Source organism: Barbus barbus, assembly GCF_936440315.1.
Source record: "Barbus barbus genome assembly, chromosome: 29".
Lineage (NCBI taxonomy): Eukaryota > Metazoa > Chordata > Actinopteri > Cypriniformes > Cyprinidae > Barbus > Barbus barbus.
The window spans coordinates 5052521-5076053 of record NC_136757.1 but is presented as its reverse complement, the minus strand read 5'-3'; the positions used below and the strand labels follow the sequence as shown (position 1 = coordinate 5076053).

The following is a 23533-nucleotide window of genomic DNA, read 5'->3' as shown; positions in this document are numbered from 1 at the left end:
GAGTAAGCAATGATGGTGGGCCTCATAAAACTTTTAAAAAGTGTTTTTGAGCTTCTGACCTCTCGTAACTGTTGTAATGGTCACAATCGAGAGGAAATGTCCCCCGAGGGTGTGGACAGGAAGACACCGCGAGGGCATCCTGTCTCACCGTCACAGACGGGACACAAAGGTGACTCAGGCACCAGTTTTCTACATAAAACCTTCGAGACATAGTTGTTTATTCACATATACTGTACATGTCATAAATTAATTTGATTCATGCTCTTTCACACTCTTTACTATGCAAACATACCCACAGAGTAATCTGCACAATAACCTACGAGAGAGAACTCCGCTAAATGATCACTGCTTATCAAGTCATTGTTTTGTCTTCATGAAAGTAGTTTTTGTACTTGCTTTCCTTACTTGCTTACATTTCTGTATTTCCTTTACTTGCATGACCTCTCTTTCACTGCTTTCCTTTTTTCAGGTATATCATTTTTTGTACTTTTGCTACTTATGTTATTTTTTGTAACTTTACTTACTTTACATACGTACATGACTTTTAGCACTTTTATTATTTGCATTACTTACCTTTACTTGCTTGTGTAACTTCTTACTTTTATTACTTTTGTAACTCTTCTTGCGTTACTAGTGTCACTTTTAGCACTTTTGTTATTTGCTTTACGTCCCTTATACTTATATTCTTGAATTACTTGTTATTTTTAACACTGTTGTTACTTACTTTACTTTACTTATATTACTTGTGTTAGTTTTAGCATTTTTATTACTTGCATTATTTATAATACTTTCGTTACATTCCTTATTTTTAATGCTATCAAACAATTAATCACATCCTAAATAAAAGTTTTTGTTTACGTAATATATGTATGTGTACAGTGTATATTGTATATTTGTAGCAATAGCCAACAATAGGCTACATTGTACGAGTCAAAATTATAGATGTTTCTTTTATGCCAAAAATCATTAGGATATAAAGTAAAGATCATGTTCCATGAAGATATTTTGTTAATTTCCTATTGTAAATATATCAAAACTTAATTTTTGATTAGTAATATGCATTGGTAAGAACTTCATTTGGACAACTTTAAAGGCAGTTTTATCAATATTTAGATTTTTTTGCACCCTCAGATTCCAGATTTTCAAATAGTTGTATCTCAGCCAAATATTGTCCGATCCTAACAACATCAATGGCTTATTTATTCAGCTTTCAGATGATGTATATATATTTCGAAAAATTGACACTTAAGACTGGTTTTGTGGTCCAAGGTCACACATATACTGATGCAGCCTTCAGTTTTGTTTTTAAATGCATAATAGTACATTAAATCAGATCCATGAACATTAACAGCTTTGGACCTGTATGGCAGGTTTTCTTTTTTATAACCGCACCAGTTTGATGCCTGTGAAAATGGCAGTTTTGTTTCTTACAGAACTCTTAGACTATCTACAGTTGTGTCTGTACAAGGCAACACAGGAAAAAAGTTTGTGAGATTTTTTCTTTCTTTTTTTTTCCACCATACCTCCCCCCTTCTTTCCTATTCATTCTTTTAAATGGGCTAATGCAATTAACTATTCAGTGAAGAAAAACACTCAAAGATCCTGTCCACTCTCTCTCTCTCTCTCAGTAGTGAATAGCAGTGCTCTGGTCTTGGTTCAGTGAAGTGATAGAGTTCACCGATCTTACAGGCAGTGTTTGTTTTAGCACGCGTGTTTCCATAGATCTCTCGTTCCTGGCGACAAGAGGCCGCCGTCCAGCCGCAGGGTCTCTCTCACACTCGCTCATCCTGACTGGGCTTTGTACTGATGTTCTGTCATAGTACACAAAGCTTATTAGTGCTTCTTGTCTGCATAAATCTTGACTAAGAAATTCAAATGATGTTCGTTTAACAAAAGTATATTGCTGCGTTACATTGTCATGTTGTACTTAAAGATGTTAAAAAGCTTGTTTTTTGTCAAAAGCATTGTCTATTTTTGTGCAAAACCGTATTTTCTTCTGAAAGAAAATGTCTGTTTTTGAGTACTCAGCAAATTGTATTATGGTACTGTGGTGTTATGATATACTCTATAAACTATAATATCAATATAAAATCCAACATTTTAATACCTGACATCTTTACAAGTTTAATTTCTGTCTTTATGTAGCCTATGTAGCCTAGCTGAAAAACAATCAGACTCCTTTTTTTCTTTTTTTTCTTTGTCTTGTTTCTTACACTTTCACACACTTTCCCCTGGGTTCCCCCTTAATGTGTGTGAGATAGCAAACCAGGTGTTGTAGTTTTACAGCTGTTGTGTTGCCGTATATGTCAAAGATTTCAAACACCCTAACTACATTCAAGTTTATTTGTATAGCGCTTTTTACGATACAAATCATTGCAAAGCAGCTCTACAGGAAATTAAGTTTCTATAAAAATATATTTATATATTGCAGAACCTTAATATTTTTGACTTATGGCAAAATTTGGTAATTCTGTATGTTGTCTGAGCGTTGCATCCTCCGAAGTCCTCTGAGGGGTTGGCATCATGTTTTCTCAGGTGTTCGGTCATCTCAGATCATTTAAGGGTTGGATCCAGACTGAAGCTTCTGTCATTCCTAGTTACCACGGGATGTTAATCACATGGCAGAAACAGAGAAACAAATAGAGACATAATTAGCGTAGCTGCTGTTCCATCTAAGCAAAAATGATTTGTTCAACCCAAGCTAAAGAATAATAATAATGTACATTTGATCAGATATAACTGCAGTACAAGATTATAAGATGTATTATGTGAATGCTTGGCTAAAAGATGTGTCTTTAATCTAGATATAAACAGAGAGAGTGTGTCTGAACCCCGAATGTTATCAGGAAGGCTATTCCTGAGTTTGGGAGCCAAATGTGAAAAAGCTCTACCTCCTTTAGTGGACTTTGCCATCCTAGGTACTACCAAAAGTCCAGAGTTTTGCGACCTTAGGGAGCGGGTTGGATTGTAGCGTGGTAGAAGACAAGTTAGGTACGCAGGAGCTAAACCATTTAGGGCAAGTAATAATATTTTGTAAATGATACGGAACTTAATAGGTAGCCAGTGCAGAGACTGTAAAATTGGTGTAATATGATCATATTTTCTTGACCTGGTAAGAAATCTAGCCGCTGCATTTTGGACTATCTGTAGCTTGTTTATTGAAGATGCAGGACAACCACCTAGCAGTGCATTACAATAGTCCAGTCTAGAGGTCATGAATGCATGAACTAGCTTTTCTGCATCAGAAACAGGTAGCATGTTTCGAAGCTTGGCCATGTTTCTAAGATGGAAGAATGCTGTTTTTGTAACATGGGAAATATGATTTTCAAAGGACAAGTTGCTGTCTAATATAACACCCAGATTTTTGACTTTAGAGGACGTAACAGTGTATCCGTCTAGTTGCAAATTGTAATCCAAGAGATTCTGTGTACTGTTTTTTGGTCCAATAAGTAATATCTCTGTCTTATCTGAATTTAATAGGAGGCAATTATTGGTCATCCAATCTTTTACATTTTTTACACAATCTATTAGCTTAGATAGTTTAGAAGTTTCACCTGGTCTTGTTGAGATATATAGTTGAGTATCATCAGCATAACAATGAAAACTAATCCCATATTTTCTAATAATATTACCGAGGGGCAACATGTATATTGAAAATGGCAGAGGACCTAGGACAGATCCTTGTGGTACTCCATACTTTACTGGTGATAATTGAGATGACTCCCCATTTAAATGAGCAAAGTGGTAGCGATCAGACAGGTAGGATCTAAACCATCTTAAAGCCTGCCCTTGAATACCAGTATAGTTTTGTAATCGATCTATGAGTGTGTCATGGTCTATAGTGTCAAACGCAGCACTAAGATCAAGTAATACTAGCAACGAGATGCAGCCTTGGTCTGAAGCAAGAAGCAAGTCATTTGTAATTTTAACAAGTGCAGTTTCTGTATTATGGTGAGGCCTGAAACCTGACTGAAATTCTTCATAGAGATAATTTTTTTGCAAGAAGGAGCACAAATGAGCAGACACAAATTTTAGACATAAACGGAAGATTTGAAATGGGTCTGTAATTTGCCAGTTGTGACGAGTCGGCTGCCTCCCCCCTGTCTATCATCACCACCCCGTCCCGTATTCGCCGCCCTTCACCAGGCTCCCGACGGGAGTGGGTGTGTGAGAGAGGAGGGGCGCTGAAACAGCCAGGGCTGGCGGCGTGTGATGAGGCGCACCTGACGTGAGTAGAGCCTCATCACCGCCGCCGTTTAAACGCCGAGCGCGCCTCTCCTCGGGAGACCGGTCTCTTCCCCGTGCATGCACGCTGGTGTCCTCGTGGGTCCAGGAAAGGGAGCGTAGAGGGAACTACCTGCCGCCGTCAGAGACGCGAGCGGCCGGACCCGCAGTCCGGCCGACACTGCACCCGCGATACGGCCGTCGGGCAAGGACGCCGGGCCGTGGAATCCCGTCGAGCACCCGGGGATGAAGGAGTTGGACGAAGCCGCCACAGAAGCCGCCGTCACCCGCGCCCCGGGACCTCCAGACGGGAGCGTGTGCGGCCGCCGGACTCCGCCCCTTACCTGGACCCTTCCCTCCTGAACACTGCCCTCCTGCACAGCCCCGCAGCACGACGAGGACACCAGATCCCCGTTTATTTTGGACACTTTTCCCCCTTTGGACACTTTATTTTGATATATTGTTTAATAAAAACCTCTCCGAGGCTTGACGCCACGCCCACTGTGTCTGTCGTTGGCTCCTCCCGCCACAGTGGTGGAGAATGCGGGCAGGCGGAGCCTAGACAGCGCAGTTGGGCAACATCTGATGACGTCATCCCCTCTCGCTCGCAAAAAGCCGTGGAACCCGCACGGGGACAGAGGAACGACGGGGACAGCCTCCCAGCCACCAAAGGGGTAAGTGACGTTCTTTCTATTGGTCATTTACCCTGTGGCTGGTTGAGGCTGACAACTAATACCCGGTTTCTCTGTCCCGGTTCCGGCGCGGTGCGAGAGGGAGCGTTGCCCGGAGAGGAATCCCTGCCCCGCCCACTCCGACCGCTGGAGCCTGGTTGAGGAAGGTAGCACTCCTGCGTGGGCGGCGACCCTAGGACGGGGATGTCGCTTGGGGGGGGGGATGTGACGAGTCGGCTGCCTCCCCCCTGTCTATCATCACCACCCCGTCCCGTATTCGCCGCCCTTCACCAGGCTCCCGACGGGAGTGGGTGTGTGAGAGAGGAGGGGCGCTGAAACAGCCAGGGCTGGCGGCGTGTGATGAGGCGCACCTGACGTGAGTAGAGCCTCATCACCGCCGCCGTTTAAACGCCGAGCGCGCCTCTCCTCGGGAGACCGGTCTCTTCCCCGTGCATGCACGCTGGTGTCCTCGTGGGTCCAGGAAAGGGAGCGTAGAGGGAACTACCTGCCGCCGTCAGAGACGCGAGCGGCCGGACCCGCAGTCCGGCCGACACTGCACCCGCGATACGGCCGTCGGGCAAGGACGCCGGGCCGTGGAATCCCGTCGAGCACCCGGGGATGAAGGAGTTGGACGAAGCCGCCACAGAAGCCGCCGTCACCCGCGCCCCGGGACCTCCAGACGGGAGCGTGTGCGGCCGCCGGACTCCGCCCCTTACCTGGACCCTTCCCTCCTGAACACTGCCCTCCTGCACAGCCCCGCAGCACGACGAGGACACCAGATCCCCGTTTATTTTGGACACTTTTCCCCCTTTGGACACTTTATTTTGATATATTGTTTAATAAAAACCTCTCCGAGGCTTGACGCCACGCCCACTGTGTCTGTCGTTGGCTCCTCCCGCCACACAGTTCATTAGAATCTAGTTGTGGTTTCTTAATAAGAGGCTTAATAACCACCAGCTTGAATGGTTTTGGGACGTGACCTAAAGATAACGATGAGTTAATAATATTGAGAAGCGGTTCTTCTGCTACAGGTAACAGCTCTTTCAGTAGTTTAGTGGGTACAGGATCTAATAAAATTTTTGTTGGTTTAGATGCACTGATAAGTTTATTTGGATTGTTTTGGTTATTATATATGAGTTTGCGGATATGCTCTGCCCTGGCAGCTTTTAGAGCCTGTCTATAGCTGGACATACTGTATTTCCACGCAATTCTAAAAACTTCCAAGTTAGCTTTCCTCGATGTGCTGCGTACCGTCTCGATCAGGCTCCTGAAGTCCCTCTTCAGTGTCTCCGTCTGCCGCAGCTTGGTGTCGCTAACCCCCGCATGACACCGATGCTCTCATTGCCCTTCAGGATCGCGGGTATCTGCACAGAAACATCGAGAACACGTGCACCGGGGAAACAGTGAGTGTGCACTTTACCTTCAGCTAACGTAGCACGGACAAGACGATGGAGTCTCTGACGATCACAGCGCCGCGCTCCATCTCGCGGAGGGGAGCGAAGTGGTTCCGGGTGGAGATCTCGAAGACCGGAGGCGGCTGAGGGGGAGGGGGAGGGGGATAGGTCGTCGCCCGGGGCCTGGCTCGCGTCTTCCACTGCTGGTGCACCCAGGGTCCGTGGCGTCCCGGCGCCGGAGTGAAGGACATCTGGGAAGATCACGTCCTGGTTGCACAGGGTCTGTGTAGAGAAACACACGGAGTAGAGGTGGTGGGAGTGTTAGCAGCGTGATGTATACTTACCCCGGACTTGTGAGCGTCAGCCCGGGATGTTTCCAGCGCGACTCTCCGCTCTCTCAGCTGGGCCTGCTTCTCCACGGCCTCCAGCTCCAGCTGCACCAAATGCAGCTCGAATGTGTCCTCACCTGCACTCAAAGGTAGACACAAATCCGCCATTTAAGCAAGTAACAATTAAACAATGGTAATGTGTGTGAATAGAGTATTAGCAATCTAAGCGAGATTAGCGGCAGCCGCGCTGCCGATGCTAATGGGCTATAAGCTAATAGCAGACTCAATAAATCAAAATAAAACTAGTGATAACAAGGCACTCTGATTGATTTTTGTTTTAGAATGCTATAGGGGATATATTCACACATATTCACATATATTCGTTATAGAAACGAAAATGATAGTGTATAAAATAGTTTTTAAGATAGACGATAAAGAATCAACTTGATGGAGCTCAAACTCAAAACACGCAGTCACAAATCAGCCTAACTACGTCACTTGCAGGTTGTCTCAGTTTTATTGCTTTATTTGTTCCCACAAACAAGCAGAAGACCTTGAGGCTAAACTAAGCCTGACTTGGAGCTGTACAGTAGAAACATCTCAATTTGTATGTAACACAGAGTTGCTGTTCAGCAGTTTGATGCTGTGTGTTGGAAAAATGTGTGCCGCAGACCTAGAAAAACAGAAAAATCTTATTTAGGAGATTAAATGCGTCACCAGCAAGACCATTCAAAACTATTTAGAGCAACTTATCTGCAACAACAATAAAATAACTAAATACTAAAATTCTAATTTATTTTTACAAAAAATGTACTAATGACACACTTCATTTGCTAAGATTCTCAAGTGCATGGCTAGTGGACACTTTATAATCCCATAATGCTACGGGAGCTGAGTCAGATAAAAATAAATACATTTTAAGCCAAGTAATTTTTTTGGTTACATTCTTCAAAATATCTTCTTTTGTCTTTTACAGATTAAAAGGAAAGTCATAAAGGTTTAGAACAAGATGAACAAGTAAATGATGACAGAACGTTCATTTTGGGGTGAACTATCCCTTTTACAACACCTGAGTGAATTATTTTCCAGATTGTTAGTACGTTACAGGTCAAAGGACAGTGTCAGCTGGGTGGATGTAGCGAGTCCAGGAATGTATATACTACACACCTGCATACCTAAACAACATATTTAATTCATGAAGTTCATTGAAGTTAATCTCTGTACACTTTGTGTAACAATAAATGCTGTATTATTCATGCAAAGACGGAAGTTGGGGATGTATTACTGTGTAAAGAAACACTCATAGATGAAATCCACTCACCTTTAGTTCAAAATTCACCTTTTTGAGATCACATATGAGGTTCATATGAATGTATCTCTGAAGGAAACTGATTGTTTTCAGAAAATTTCAGATGGCATTTTCTTTTCATTTTACCTCGTTTATTGCATATTAAAGTAGTGTTTAGCCACCTTTTTATTTCAAGGTAAGAACAGGCGCAGCTAGGCCTGTCGAAATAATCAATATATCGACTTATCGAAACCTAATTTTTGATTAGTAATATGCATTGCTAAGGACTTAATTTGGACAACTTTAAAGGCGATTTTCTCAATATTTTGATTGTTTTGCACCCTCAGATTCCAGATTATCAAATAGTTGTATCAAAGGAAAGCTTATTTATTCAGCTTTCTGATGATGTATAAATCTCAATTTCGAAAAATTGACTCTTATGACTGGTTTTGTGGTCCAGGGTCACGTATGGTCTTGTTTAGGGATCTGTGCCTTTATGCATACGGACATCTGACTGCTAAGTAGTGATTGTGTTTTTCAGCAATAGTGTGCACCCTTAATTTACAGAGAAAAGAAGGTCAGGGTAAAATCTGTAGATGGAAAAATCTCCATACAAATTCTTTGTGCATTTTTCTTTTTTTCTACTTGTTACTTTGCACTTTTTGTTAGAAAATGTTTTATAATTTATCATTTTATAATGTATTCAAGTTTTTTAAGGTATCTAATATTTTGATACTTACTTTCCATGATCTAAATATTCTTAAAAATTTAAAGTTTGATGTCATTTGGAAGTGTGTTGGCCTTCTTGCATTATTATGCTGTTACATTATGATTATATATTCAGTGGCATAAAATGTTTTTTAAAATGACAATAATATCACTTATCACGATTATTTCTGGGGCAATATATCGCACAACAAAAAGTTGTTATCGTGACAGGCCTAGGCGCAGCCATTTGTAAATTCTATGGGACTGTCTTCCAGTGTCATTTCAAGCTATTTTAAGCTTTACAAAACAGCTTGTTTTGCTGCTTGATATTGCAAACTAGTGTGTCTTACCATAGTATTTTAATGTATGATCTTAAAGGGTTAGTTCACCCAAAAATGAAACTTATGTCATTAATTACTCACCCTGATGTCGTTCCAAACCCGCAAGACCTCCGTTCATTGTTGGAACACAAATTAAGATAATTTAGTTTGAACCTGAGAGCTCTCAGACTCTCCATAGACAGCAAATGTAGCAAGGAGATCGGTAAAATAATCCATGTAACATCAGGGTTTCAACCGTAATTTTACGAAGCCACGAGAATAGTTTTTGCGCAAAGAAAACAAAAATAATGATTGTATTCCACATTTTCGTCCCTACTGTTGTTCTTGTGGACGTGCATTCATGATAGTACATGACGCAAGCGCTGATCCAGATCCAGCGTGATGACGTTGAACACCTGCCTTGTGTTCAACGTCATCACGCTGGATCTGGATCAGAGTAAGTTAAGAGCAAGTAAGTACACTGCTCCACTCAAACTGAGAGAGTATACACAGTATACAGTGTTAATGTGTGTGTATTTTGAATGACAATATATATGGTGGTGTCCAATTGGACCGATTCTGATGCTTTTTTAGTTGAAAACAGTGTTGTGTAAAAGCTTTCAGATCAGATCTCATTTATTACCAGTTTATTCAGAAGTTCTCTTTAATGCAACTGTCTGTAAATGGGATGTAAATTATGAGCTAGGATTGACAGCGTGTGTAATTGTGTCCTGCAGATAGACGCTGAGGATCCGGACCGGGGGCAGCCGTGTATGCGCTGTGGAGAACAGTGTCCTGGCTTCCGCATGCATGGATGGAGGTAAGACCGCGGCACTAAAACTTGAGGAAAGACCGAGAACGAAGGCTATCAAAACTTCCTTGTCCTCCCTTCTTACTGTATTTTTGTCACTTGAAATGCAAATGATGCAAGACAGATTCAAAGCAACACATTCGGAATATGTACTACAGGATCCGACCCTTTACTTACTTTTGAAGGACATTCTTCCCAGGCCTGGCAATGTGCAGACGGAAACGTAACATCCTCAGACATAACATCTTAGATTATTGTTTTAGTTTTGCGTTTGTTTTGAAATTAAGTTGTGGAAAAGGAAAGGAGGGAAGATGGGGCTGATAAACGGCAGTCTGTGAGGACCAGATACACGTGTGTGTGGAGTGAGACCTGGGATTATTGTGTGTAACGTGAGACGTCTAATCATATTTCCAGAGCAGGTAATAAGAGCCGTGCAGTGTTTACACCGAGCACACTTCACTGTTCATCAGCTGAAGAATGAGGAGCTGTAGTGTGTGTTTGTGTTCTCTGCTCTCTAATGCTGATCACGCTATAATATTGCAGGATTCTTGGGAATGAGTTATGTTTCCAACAGATTAATTTTAGATGTCAGGAATAAGAATCCAAAGGACATTTTGTGACGTTAATACATGCCATCTGTTGATCCTTCTTTTTGTGGCCATTTTTTTTTTTCTTTAAACCTCACAAATGGACCATGTGACTGCTGTAAGTTTAGCTGTCTTTGAAGTCTCCCTTTTTCAGAATCACATGGCGATTTCTTCATCAGCTACTGCAATAATTTAATCTGTTTTGTTTGTACACACCGCTCAAAAAAAAAATGATGGCATCAGTTCTGAGAGGTTTTACTTTTGTGCAACACTACATCCACACTAATAGGTGTCAGTATGCAGTATAAGACCACTGCTGTATAAGGGCACATAAGGGTTAAAATATATATTTGACTGAAAGCACAAATATATGTCCTCACAGTTTAGGGTCATATTTTAACCGCTTGTTTAAACACACACACCTCAGAAACACTTACCTTCAACTGGCAGCCGGTGTGTGAAGAATCAGGCAATGACCTGGAACATGGGGCATTCCAGTGAGTTCAAAGGTGTGTGTGTGTGTGTGTGTGTTTACCTATATGTTGGAGGGAAAATTGTTGCAAGAAATTAGAAAAATCTGCTAAAATTGTATAATATTTAAAATGGTTAATGAATAAATTAAATAATATAAAAAAAAAAAAAAAAAACGTAAAAAAATAATTTTCAGCTGTTGAAAAAATTCTGAAATATAGACTTATTTAACCAAATGGACATGAGATATTTTGCATTGATAACTAACTAAAATAAGTTTGTTGAAGTACTAAAATTACTAAAACTGAAATAAAAATTCATTCAACATTGCCTTATATTTTCAAGATGCCATAGTAAATAAATGTTGGCCTACTATATAAACACACACACATTCCTCTTTTTAGGGGATGTATCAGGACCTTATACTGCTATAAATGAATGAGTGTGCATGAGTTCTGTTCTCACCTTATATTAGTGGGTCGGCACTAGCTTTTGGTAACACTGGTCTGTTTTACTCCCATGTGTGCGTCTAAATTAACAGAGCAGAAAGTAGCCATAAATCATGTTACAGCGCTCTTCAATCTCACGCCTGCGGTTCTGACCAGAGTCATACATCAACATCAGGCGAAATTGAATCTGTTGCCCATTCTTCACAAACTACAAACTAATCCAGAGAACAGAAACAATCACATCTAGATCTGCAACAACATGGCTTTAATCTGTCTGTGTGCTGCTTTAATCTGTGTGCAGCGCTCAACAAGCTCTCAAGCGTTGTGTAAAAATCAGCATTTGTTGCAGTGATGTTACTGTCCATCACTGCAATGTTTCTTTTCTTCACAGGCTCTAGCCGTCTGGCCCCCTATTTTGTGTCCTAATCTCTGCTGTCAGACTAATAAGATTAGTCCTTTCAGGTCCTTCTGCTGCCAGACTGCAGGAATAGAGCCATCAGACTCCCACACTTCCCCTGCTCTCTCCTGTCTCACTGCTTCTTAATTTAGTCACTGCTCTCATTCACTCACTCTCATTTCCCTCCATTATGTCACACTTTCTTTTTTTCTTTAGGTTTAGATCAGTGTGGGCGAATGCTACTTACTGCACTAGTAATATTTATCAGTAGTTTAGCTGTTTTCAGACTAGATGGTGTTTCCAATAACTATTTTTTTGTTTCTTTAAGGTTATTCAGATTCAAGTTCCAAAGTGTTTTTTTTATTTTTATACACTACATTTCAACTGTTCTTGGTTGGTAAGATTTGCATTTATTTGATCGAAAATACAGTAATATTATGAAATATTATTGTGAATGTTTTCTATGTGAATATATGTTAAAATGTAGTTTATTGCTGTGATGTAAAGCTGTATTTTCAGCATCATTACTCCAGTCTTCAGTCACATGATCCTTCAGAAATCACTCTGATATGCTGATTTGCTGCTCAAGAAAACATTTCTGATTATTGTCTTTGTTGAAAACAATTGAACTGCTTCGTATTTTTGTGTAAACCATGATGGTTACTATTTTTCAGTTTTCTTTCGAGAAAGAAATATGTTGAATTTAAATGCTGCTGTTTATTATGTTTTGATTGTGATTATATCAAAGTGTAGGGCTGCAAGATTTCATGAAAAATCAAGTTGCATTTTTTTTTTTTGTAAAATAATTATAATTTTGATTTTATGCTTTTTTTCCCCATGTTTGTAGGGCTGCCCAATTTGACCAAAGTTTGGTGATTATATCTCAGTATGGCTATAATAATAATAAACAAAATAAGAAATTACAATAGTAATATTTTACTTTAAAATAATAAATGAGAATATAAAATAATTACATATTTAAGGAAAATCATTTATATTAATAAACATAATAATCATGTTATTTTATAATAATTCCATTTTGATCACTTTTATTTTGATAATACTTTTATTTTTTAACATTACAACTGTAAAAATCTTCATTTCTTCATTTCCGAATGTTTCAAACCATTTAACTTTTATTTTGATGGGAAAAAACAAACACATGGAGTCTTTAAAGCTGCTGCTGCTTTTTTTTTTTGATAAGCGCTTCTTATTGCAAGTATGGAACGATGGTTGTTTCACATTGTGTTCCCAAATGCAGTTTTTGATTTAAAAATAGAGTGTTTTCTGTTTTTATAGTTGCTAAATGTATTTTATGTTGTATGTATGTATGTGGTCACCTTAATTGAAAGGCCAGGGAAATACAGCACTGATTAAATAATAGCTTCAATGCATTGAGTCTAGCTAACGTCTTTATAAGGTGGCTTGACTGTAGTTGAGCAAGGTACAGTGTCAAGAAAGCAATTTCATGTATAAAATATGATGTTTATAGCTTTATTAATTCCCCAGTGCACATGCACACAGATTCGCTCACTGGATGACAGGATAACATCACATGCTGACAAGAAATGCATTTCTGAGACCGCAGAGGCACATGTTTGACGCTAGAGCCAGTGGGATGTTTTCGTGCTGTTTATTTGCCCTTTAAAGATATTATCTAGCAGACAGGATTCATTTGAACAAACTGTTTGTTCGGTTTGTTTCACTGAACTGGTAGAAGTAAATAACTCACTGAGATCACTCAAAAGTGTGGGGAACTATTTAAGAATTATATCTTTCTTATTTAAATATTGCTATTTAAATGTAGTTGTTGATCTATAAAAGATAACACATTTTGCGTTATTTATGGTTGCAACATTTCATCTGGCTAAAGGGACAATTTACAATTGTTAATTGAATTTTCTTTTTCTTTTTTTTCATACAAAAATAACAAATCAGACAGCTGAAACATTAAATAATTATACATATTGGTTGACCAGTATGTATTTTTTAATGGGCAATGGTGATATCTTAGAGAGCAGGGTGTCTGATGGACGATATAAAGCCAATTAATATGATATCAGACTATTTAAGTTAAAGAATTAAACAACAACAACAAAATATCCTGATTTGATATGAAAAAAATAATAATATATATATATATATATATATATATATACTGTATGTGTGTGTATGTGTATGTATATATATATTTGTACTTTATATAGCATCTTCTTGATTCTGTAGTCTTATTATAGTATTTTCAAAGTTAAGAAATTGTTGAAATTATAAACAGTAATAAAAAGGAAGCAAACACTAACCATACCAACAGTGCCATCTGTAATCTGGTAAGTCTCAGTGTTACTTCCCATACTTATCGGCCAAACACAAAACTTTTCATCCAATGCTGATAATCAAAAGATTTCTAACCCTGAATTTATTAGCATGAACTGAAATGACTGTAACTACATTGCATTACATACAGGGCCAAATTTAATTTAAAAACACAGTAAAACTCCATATTTGTGTGACTTAAATTAGGTGTGATTTAGCTAGAATGTGATTATGTGTGCCAGGATGATGAATAGACTGGTCCCAGAAAGTGTGCACACACAGCTGAGCACAAGCAGAGAGAGCGAGAGAGCGCCGGAGAGGACATCCGTCATGTCACGCGTGTCTTCTGGAGTACAAATTTAGATGTTGTCACGGAGGGTTGTCCAGCTCTTGAGAGAATTTGATTGAGCTCCTGGTCATGATAAGAGAGTCTGGCAGGATGATAATTGAATAACCCGCGGAGAGTCAGACAGCCATTACTCAAGCGCTAATTGGTGCCATCATGACACCTGCACCAAAAAGTGTCCATCTGTTAGTGAAACCATATCCCTCTATTACTCATCTTCAAGTCTGAAACTCTTTAGTGCAGAACACTATTTATACTGTATATACACTATTTATTTTGGGGTTTTTTTCAACTGCAGTGGTTCTGGAAGTATTCTTTTCCTTTTATAGGGGGTTTTAAAAAAGGCATGAACCAAAGCTATGCTTTAATTTTAAGTAAAAAAGTAGATGAAAATCAGACAAAAACACAAAAGTACAAGACTGTGTAACTAAAAGCTTTAATGAAAGAACTACAATCCCATGAAGCACTGCAAATGACATAAATGAAAAACAATGGAGAAATATAAAACTATTCATTTAAGTTTTTGGTTGTGTATATATACAAATACTTAACTACTCTATTACGTCATTTGCGTGGTGCTTCATGGGAGTGGGTGGAGCTAAAGAGACGTTTTGCCATGCTTTGCTCGCTCCCACTCTTTGATTGGTGGAAATTTCATGCACAGCATTATGGGTAATGTAGATTTTCACCATGATTTCCTCTGTTAAACATGATTATTTCAAAAATAATTTGAATTAATGTACATAGATGGGTTCAACAAAAAGCATATAGAATCGATTAAAACACTCACAACAGGTCTGTCTGTCAGTTGTTTTTCCCTATGGAGAAAATGAATGGCTGCGTCCGAAATCGCATACTTCCCTACTATATAGTATGCGAAAAACAGTATGCGAGGAGAGTAGTATGTCCGAATTCATAGTATTCGAAAAACAGTAGGCGAGAATTACCCGGATGACCTACTACTTCCGCCCGAATTCTGTAGTAGGCATACGATGGACACTTTACTATCCCATGAGGCCACGGGAGAGGAGGCGTCATATTCAAAAAATGGCGGAAAGCGGCGACGCGGCTGTTTTCAAGTGCAAGTACCTCAAGGAAAAACGTTCATTGTGGTTAAATTGCACTTGTTTAAAATAATCAAAGTAAACGGCTGACTTATTAAAGTTTAAACGTTGTAAATCGATGAGATGACTTCATGAATATGGCGGATGTAGTACGTCTGAATTCCATTCATACTACCCTCGTTCATACTATACAGAACGTACTTTTTTAACGGTCGAGAAGTACGTTGGAATTCAAATGTAGTACCTACACAAGTAGTATGCGATTTCGGACGCAGCCAATGTTTTTTTTGGGGTTTTTTTTCTTCCGGAAACTGACTGTCGGGATATATAGATATGAACTGATGTACGCTGTTTGTGTTTGTTTATTGGCTTTTTTGAAGAGGCCTCAATCATGACTCATCCAATCAAAATTCAATTTAGCGCATACATCAAAGACTATAGAATACCCAAGACGTGTCACTCGTATTGTTTTGAATGGGGAAAAATGCAACGCTCAATATGGCCACTCTACCAAATGAAGCCCCGCCTTCTGAGCAAAAGAGCCAATCGCTAATCAGTAAAGTCAGCGCGTTACAGCAGCTGCCGTTAGAAGCGTCCCAGTCGCTACAGAAACAGTCAGCGTTCTGAGACGTGCGCTTAGGACTGCGAATGTGCACTGGCTGATCTAGCCCAAAAAATAGGCTTTTTATAACGCTATTTGAACAAAAGAAACAACATTTATGATACGGTTGATGTCAGATTTTTTAATCATAAGTTTAGTGAACAGTTTTGGACAATTTCATGTTTCGAAAGAGATAGGAGCTGCACTTGCATGCCAGAGAGGCGTTTCAAAGATGGCCACCAAGTGACATGACTTGTCTTAAAGGGACTTTGGCATACATACAGCCCAACATGTAGCCTTTCAAATGATACTCCATTTGATAGCTTGCACGAACACAGGTGCTCAATACATGCTCACTAGAAACGTTCATCCTTGTTCAGAGTCTGCGCTATTTCTCTCCAGAAGTTACAATAAAAATGTCTTTGTACTTGTTTAAACTACAGTTGTGTATATCTGCTAAAAACGTGGATGTCTTGTTCTTTTTCTTTCTTCAGTTAGGACAAGAGAAGTTATATATATAGGCAAGCAATACTTCACTGTTAGCAAACATCTCAATCGGTTATCAAATTAATCATTTGTTATAGCCTTAAAATTAAATAGTGTAGAAAAATTGTGAATTCCACGTATATGAGCGATGTAAACCGAGTACTCGCAGTTAGAAAAAAAATCATCTTTATACTTGGCATGTTTTGACTTGACTGGACCACATCAAAGATTCAAAGACTGACAAGAATGAAGAAACTGACAAACATGCTGACAGAGACCTTGTTAAAACATTCTGGCTGACGGATACTTTCTCCATTGATTGACATGCTTATTGAAACATAACCCCATTCATTTGGTTTCAACAACAGTCTTAGTGGTTGGAATAGTAAATCAAACAAGACACTTTCTTAAGACACTATGAGTGCCGCAGCAATATAGACCATTGACAGAAATGAAAGTGATGCTGTGAAACAACAAACCCACTGTTCAGCTGACAAAACAACTTTGCAAAAGAGTTTCACTAGATAAAAACTCATGACAGCTTTGAAAGTTGAGTTTTGAAAATGATATGTGATCTAGGACTTTTAAATGTTTATATCTTATGCTATTGGAACTGTAAGTCTATCCATCACAGCTTCATTTACATCCATGTAAAGTTCAATATGGCGTCTAACCTGATTAAGGTCTTTTGAAGTTGGCCGGCGAAGGTTTCCATTGCATCGCTAGTAGGGATGGGCATTTTTGTCATTTGTCATTTCATATGTGGATTCATAACATAGATGTAACATTACAACTTGTATCTGCACAAAAGAATGCAAATGCCAGTCAACTTTAAGTTACACACTATAGCGAGAGAGAGAGCTCTAAAAATTATCCATAAAGTTCCCATTATAATGCTATGTTTATGGCAGATTTGGACTTTTAACCCCAAAATGGCAAGGTTACAGTGAGTCACAATGAAAGTGAGTGGAGCTAATTTTTGGAGGATTTAAAGGCAGAAATTGAAGCTTATAGTTTTGTAAATCTATGACAGTCAAGCTCTAAAGCTGTTTAAATAATCCAATTTACAGTAACTTACTGGTTTGTGAAGTTGAATATATCTTTGCATATAGGTTAGTAAGTTACTCTAAAATCATGTTAACATGCGTATAGTTTACACCTTGGGACAATTTAGCATTTTAATGTTTATAAAAAAAAATTTTTATAAAGAAAAAGTGGGACAAGTGGAATTTGTTTTGTGGTAATCACCATTGTTCCACCAATGCTGTCCATTGAGTCCATTAAAGACATGATAAGACGAAAGAGGCAACTTCATACCGTACATTGTCATTATCACATGAGCTGTTACAGATGAGAACATGTTTGAAAATGAAATCTGAAACATGTTGTTGGTGAGGGAGGAGGCAGAGGGGAGGGATTGTGAAGGAAGCCACCTATTGTTTGGGTCTAGTGTTGGCTTCAGCGGCCTGAGGGGGGAGAAGCAGAGAAGCAGAGAGGACTGTCATTTGACTCGGCTCAAGCGGATGACGTTTTGTTCACTACGAGGCCACTGAAGAATGGGGAACTTGCTTAAAACACCTTAAGTTTGAATAATCCGACATATTACTGCTCTTAAAAAGCAAGTGTGAAAAGGATTTTGCTGTGTCATGGACTATACTGTGATCAAGGTAATATACTCTGGATACGGATGACTTGGTGTTTGGTTACCTAGAATATGATCTCGTCAAGCATATGAATTAGTTTTGTGTTTGAACTCGACTGACTGGAAGTTCGTTCAGCCATAACAGCAGTAGCGATGATGATGGTGATGTAGTTTGGCAGAAGTATTATGGGCTTGTGGGAGTTTTCTTCAGCTATCATTGTTGAATAACTGGAGTATTTATTCAGTTTTAAATAATGTCAAATTATTTATTTTTCAAACAAATATCTTAGGAATGCAGCTTTTTAATGAGGTTTGCATGATTACTGTACTGCGGGGGGTATATAATCCTTCACATTAAGATATTTTATTTGATAATTAATTTGCATCATTACTGTACTGTTGGGAAAAAATGTCCGAAAGTGGCAGTTATTGTAATTCATGTCATTTAAAATTTTCTCCAGATAATTTGCTTTAAACTAAACTTATGGAAAAGGAGTTATTATAAAAATGCTGCCTTTTCCCGTAGTTTTTCTGTACAATGAGTGATTATTATTTTCTGCCAAGTTCAATTGCAATTTTGCTGGGTTTATAAAAAATAAAAAATAGGAGGTTAGGATTTGAACCTCTGTAAGTTTGCTAAACAAAGTGATATCAGTACACTAACATATCTTAAACATGAAAACCAAAACCATTATGTCATTAAGAAGTTACACATTGGGTTTCCAGGTTTTACGGGGACATTCTGTAGACATAAGGGTTTTTATACTGTACAAACTGTATTTTCACACAAAACTTTCTGCTATATTAGATTTTCAAAACACTTAATTCTGTATGATTTATAAGCTTGTTTCCTCATGGGGACTAAAAACATATCCCCATTAGGTCAAAAATGACTGGTATTACTATCCTTTTGGGGACATTGATCGCCATAAAGTGGGGAATACCAGGACACACACACACAATCTTCTCTTACAAATCATTTCTATGTGAATGCGTGTGCATACGATGAATGTGACATATGTGCAGTCATAGCATCTGCACATGCAGCATGTCTTGAGGACACATCTGGCAGCAGATTGTATGGTGATCTTTGGTCAGGATGGCTTTTGCCAGCAGAGCTTAACCAGCACGGGTGAACCTGTTGACCAGTGCCTGAGCTTTAACGTTTCCACACCGTTTTTGTAGTGTGTTAATCTGTGTTTGTCCCTTTCTGGGAACAATAGGACAAAATGTCCCGTTTATGTAAGCCTTCCTGTAAGCTCTTATTCAGAGATTGTGTGGAGTTGTATGAATAATAGTTTTGTGTGAAGCACTTGATTCTCAACATAAATGCATGAAAGTTTAACAACTTTTGAATTAGATTAAGAATACATTTTCTTGACATTACAGGAGCTGTGTTTCACACTCTCACAAGCGTCTTCAAAATTGAGCTACTTTTTACTTGATTGTTTTTCTATCATGTTTTTAATAGGCAGTCTAAAAAGTCTATTGACAAACTTTATTGTAAAATGGATCAGGCTTATAATGTGTTTAAATGATCTTTGTTTTTTTTTGCAAAGGATTGATATATAATGTATTGATATATTGATAATAATTACAGTTCTTGAATTATTTATCATATCATGTGCTAGTTAATTATATTAATTATCTTTAATATACAAAAGACATAACATGCTGTACACGTTTCAAAAGTTTATGGTCAGTGAGATTTTTTAAATAAATTGATACTTTGATTTAGTAAGTAAATATTAAAGTGATCGAAAGTGATAGTAAAGACATTTTAGAATGCTACAATAAAAATCTTTCAAATAAATTATGTTGTTTTGAACATTGTACATCAAAGAATCCTGAAAAAAATCTATCTATCTATCTATCTATCTATCTATCTATCTATCTATCTATCTATCTATCTATCTATCTATCTATCTATCTATCTATCTATCTATCTATCTATCTATCTATCTATCTATCTATCTATCTATCTAACCATCCATCCATCCATCCATCCATCCATCCATCCATCCATCCAATCATCCCTCCATCCATCCCTCCATCCATCCATCCATCCCTCCATCCATCCCTCCATCCATCCATCCATCCATACACAAACACACACTGTACTTATATATTAGTTTGGCTGAGGATGTGGAGTGGCGGTTTATCCAGAGAAGAAGGGATTGGTAGAATGGAGTGATGGATAAGTGAGGGAAGAGAGTAAAATCAGTGAAAAGCTGCTGTTGTCTTCCATCTGTGCTCGTGAGCGTCCATTCTGCCCCTGACACCAAAACCAGTCTGAGGTGTTAAACAATAGCGAGAAATACACACAGACATACTTATATAGTGAGGGGTTTTATTCATCTGCTTTCTATTTCTCTATTAGACATCGTGGCTATCGCTGTCCATTTAAAATGAACTGATGTCTGACTTTAAGAGAACAGCAGCGCTTATCCCATAACTGTACTGAGAAGGATTAAACCCCCATCCCATCCACACACACACGGACCGTCCGCCACAGTATTGCCGCTTCACCTCCATGTGGACGTGGAGACCCGGCTCTGACCTCATGTTCAGCATGAGGCCGAGAGAAAGCTGAGATGAAGTGGTGTGATGTGACGGCGGCTCAGACCGGGACACTCGTCAGTCTCAGCAGCGCTCCGTCCAAGGAGGATGTTTGTTGTGTTGTGTTGTGGGTCAGAGTCAGGACAGAGGATTAGTTGCTTTGAAAAGTGTGTCACACCTGGACGCTTTCATGGCTGATTCTTGAACCGTATTCAGTACGTATTTCTTCATTCTCCTTTAATCTAATGTTTTAAGGATTATTGTTAGTTTACATTACATTAGTTTAGGCTTATGTAATGAACACCTGCTGCGTAATAAATAATAATATTACAGGAAAATATAAAACTTCATGTCATTTAAATAAATGAATTTAGTGTTGTTTAAGCAAATTTATAACTCTAATTATAACAGGCAATTCAACAACATCAGTTTCATTAAGAATAGACACAGTATCTGTATTCTTCAGCTTTTGTCAGTTTACTTGTAACCCTGTGAAGCCTGCTGTATCATATTTGTTATGTCAATTTCTAAAACCTCTAAATCAACATAATCAAAATATGGTGTTTATTTGTGTGGTGAAGTGTAAGATCTGAATATACTGCCGTGACTCTAGTCATTGTTTCTGTTGTTGCCATGGTTGTCTTCATCTGAAACATTAGATCATGTTGTCATTAATAGATATCCTAGATGTCATATAACATTAGAATCATGTTGTCATATTAATAGATATCCTAGGGACAGGCTCGTCTGTACGCACATGCTACTTTCCTTTTTTCTGTTAAATATTACTCAACTTGTGTCTTTATTTGTGTATCCGTTTAAGGCACATCATTCCTTGATTCTTTTGTGTATAGTTGGATTTATTCTTAGCCTTAATTATTTTATGGATGGTTAGGGAATCAGCATGAAAGCTATTTGCAACCCAGTCTTTTTTCTTTCTTTCTTTCTTTCTTTCTTTCTTTCTTTTTTCATAATATGACATACTTTTGAGTGAAAGAGGATAGTCAGTGAGAAGAAAAATAAATAAAAATGAGGACAGGGCTTGACTTTATCATTGAGGAATTGATTGGATTGTGAAAATTATCTTTATGACAGAGGCGAGAGCCTGAGAAACAAGAGGGCTTCATAACATCAGCTTAAAATAAGTCATAGAAAGCTGAATCAAGTCATAACATTTTGATTTGATGTTGAAATTCTTTCTGTGCTAAATAATGAATTGTTCACAGTAAGCCCAGTATTGTGCAGAAAGTAAAAAAAAGGTTCAAATTTGACCTCAAGATCAGTTTTGACATATGATATCTGAGGAATGTCAACAAGAGTTGATGTAACACATTTTATGCGAGTGTGTGCTGTAAGTCATGAATCACCGGCCTGAAATGATGGTGTGTTTTGAGGAGTAATAATAGGTCTCGTGAACATCAGTCACGTTGGCTAGCGTCCAAGAATGTCAGTGACGGGGTTTGACCACATTCTGAATTGAATAAATGCATAACTAATTAATTACAGAGTGTCTATTATAACTGAAAGCTATTTACTCTAGCTCCACCCACCACTGACTGTTCAAGCCTGACAAAATGAAGACACAAGCAGTGTGTGGTAACAGAAACCGTGGTGTGGCGAGTAAAGACCGTGACTTTATCTTTTGGCATGACTGACCTTTTCTCATCGCATATCAAGTCTGAGGGTTGTTTATTTCACATTAAGAATGAAAAAAAAATTCAAAAAGTGAAAATAAAGTGGCTAGCGGGTGTTTAATAGACCTGTAATCGACATTTGCTATCGGACAGACTGGCACACTGACATGATATCATATCGTTAAGCCCAAAGTATATATTTTTGACACGTATAATAACATATGCATACAGTCGAATGCATGGTCTTTAAAAGTATATTATTTTAATAAACATATCTATCCATATATGACCATGGGTCGCGGAAGCAGGGGGCCGTCCAGGCCTGGGCCCGGGTTACGTTTGAGGTCTGGTACAAATATGACACATGGGCTACAAAAATACATAGGCTATATAGGCTCATATGTAAGCACGAGAAATCATTAAAAGATCGTGATCTCGATTCAAACACATGCAGTCTTATTCCTAAATGACGATTCTGCTATGCCAATTAAAGCTTTGAAATCACAATCACATTGGAATATTTAAGTCTGCTCTACACAGTAGGCTACATTTCTGTTTTGCAAACTTTAGCTAAATAATAAGGAAAGTATTGGGATAAAATATTATAGTCCGGACATAGACTCTGATATTGCGGCAGCAGCGATCAAAATGAGTAATTGACCTTTGGAACTAGCCTAATGTTACGCTTCAAATATTATGTTACATTATGCCATTAAGTGATGACCAGTGACTGTTAAAATGTATTTGATGTCTGAATCATTCATTCAAGAGATTTGTTCAAAAACTGACGAATCAAGTCTTCATTCGTTTATTTAAAATGGTTATTTACATAATGATTTCATTTAAATGAATGCATATTTTAAAATAGACTCATTTATAACACTTTAGACATTTATACATAGACTCATTTATAGCATTAAATACACATTTTGTCAGAAACTCATTTTGTTTGGTTGTCTAATGTTTTGTTTTCAGAATCAAATACCCTTTCGTTTGGTTGTGATATTATGCGCTTTGTAAAGTAATGTTTTCGTGAAGTAATCTCATCTGACAGCACTGATGCATCTCTCATCGTGTCGCTGGTTAGCCTCAGGTCTGCTGTGCATGCTCGTGTGCTTTGGAGGAGGCGTGGCTTTGGAGAGTGATTTGCAAGGAGGATGGGATCTTATGCTTTCAAAGCTAGCTTGCTATTGCTAACATCTCCGAAATTGCCTACCTTGCCTTTAAATTTAGTGATAA

General features: G+C 38.5%; 1 protein-coding gene across 2 annotated transcripts in view; it reads left to right on the top strand.

Moving 5' to 3' along the window:
* Window positions 1-23533, top strand: part of LOC306849596 (uncharacterized protein) — a 40778-nt gene that overhangs the window by 1397 nt on the left and 15848 nt on the right. The window contains exon 2 of one of the 2 annotated variants that reach the window (XM_079384755.1): window positions 9672-9754. In XM_079384755.1, the coding sequence (XP_079240881.1) occupies window positions 9672-9754 (83 nt within the window). Of the gene's footprint in view, window positions 1-9671; window positions 9755-17955; window positions 18127-23533 lie in introns of those variants that run through there. The other variant, XM_079384756.1, reaches the window with a different exon arrangement.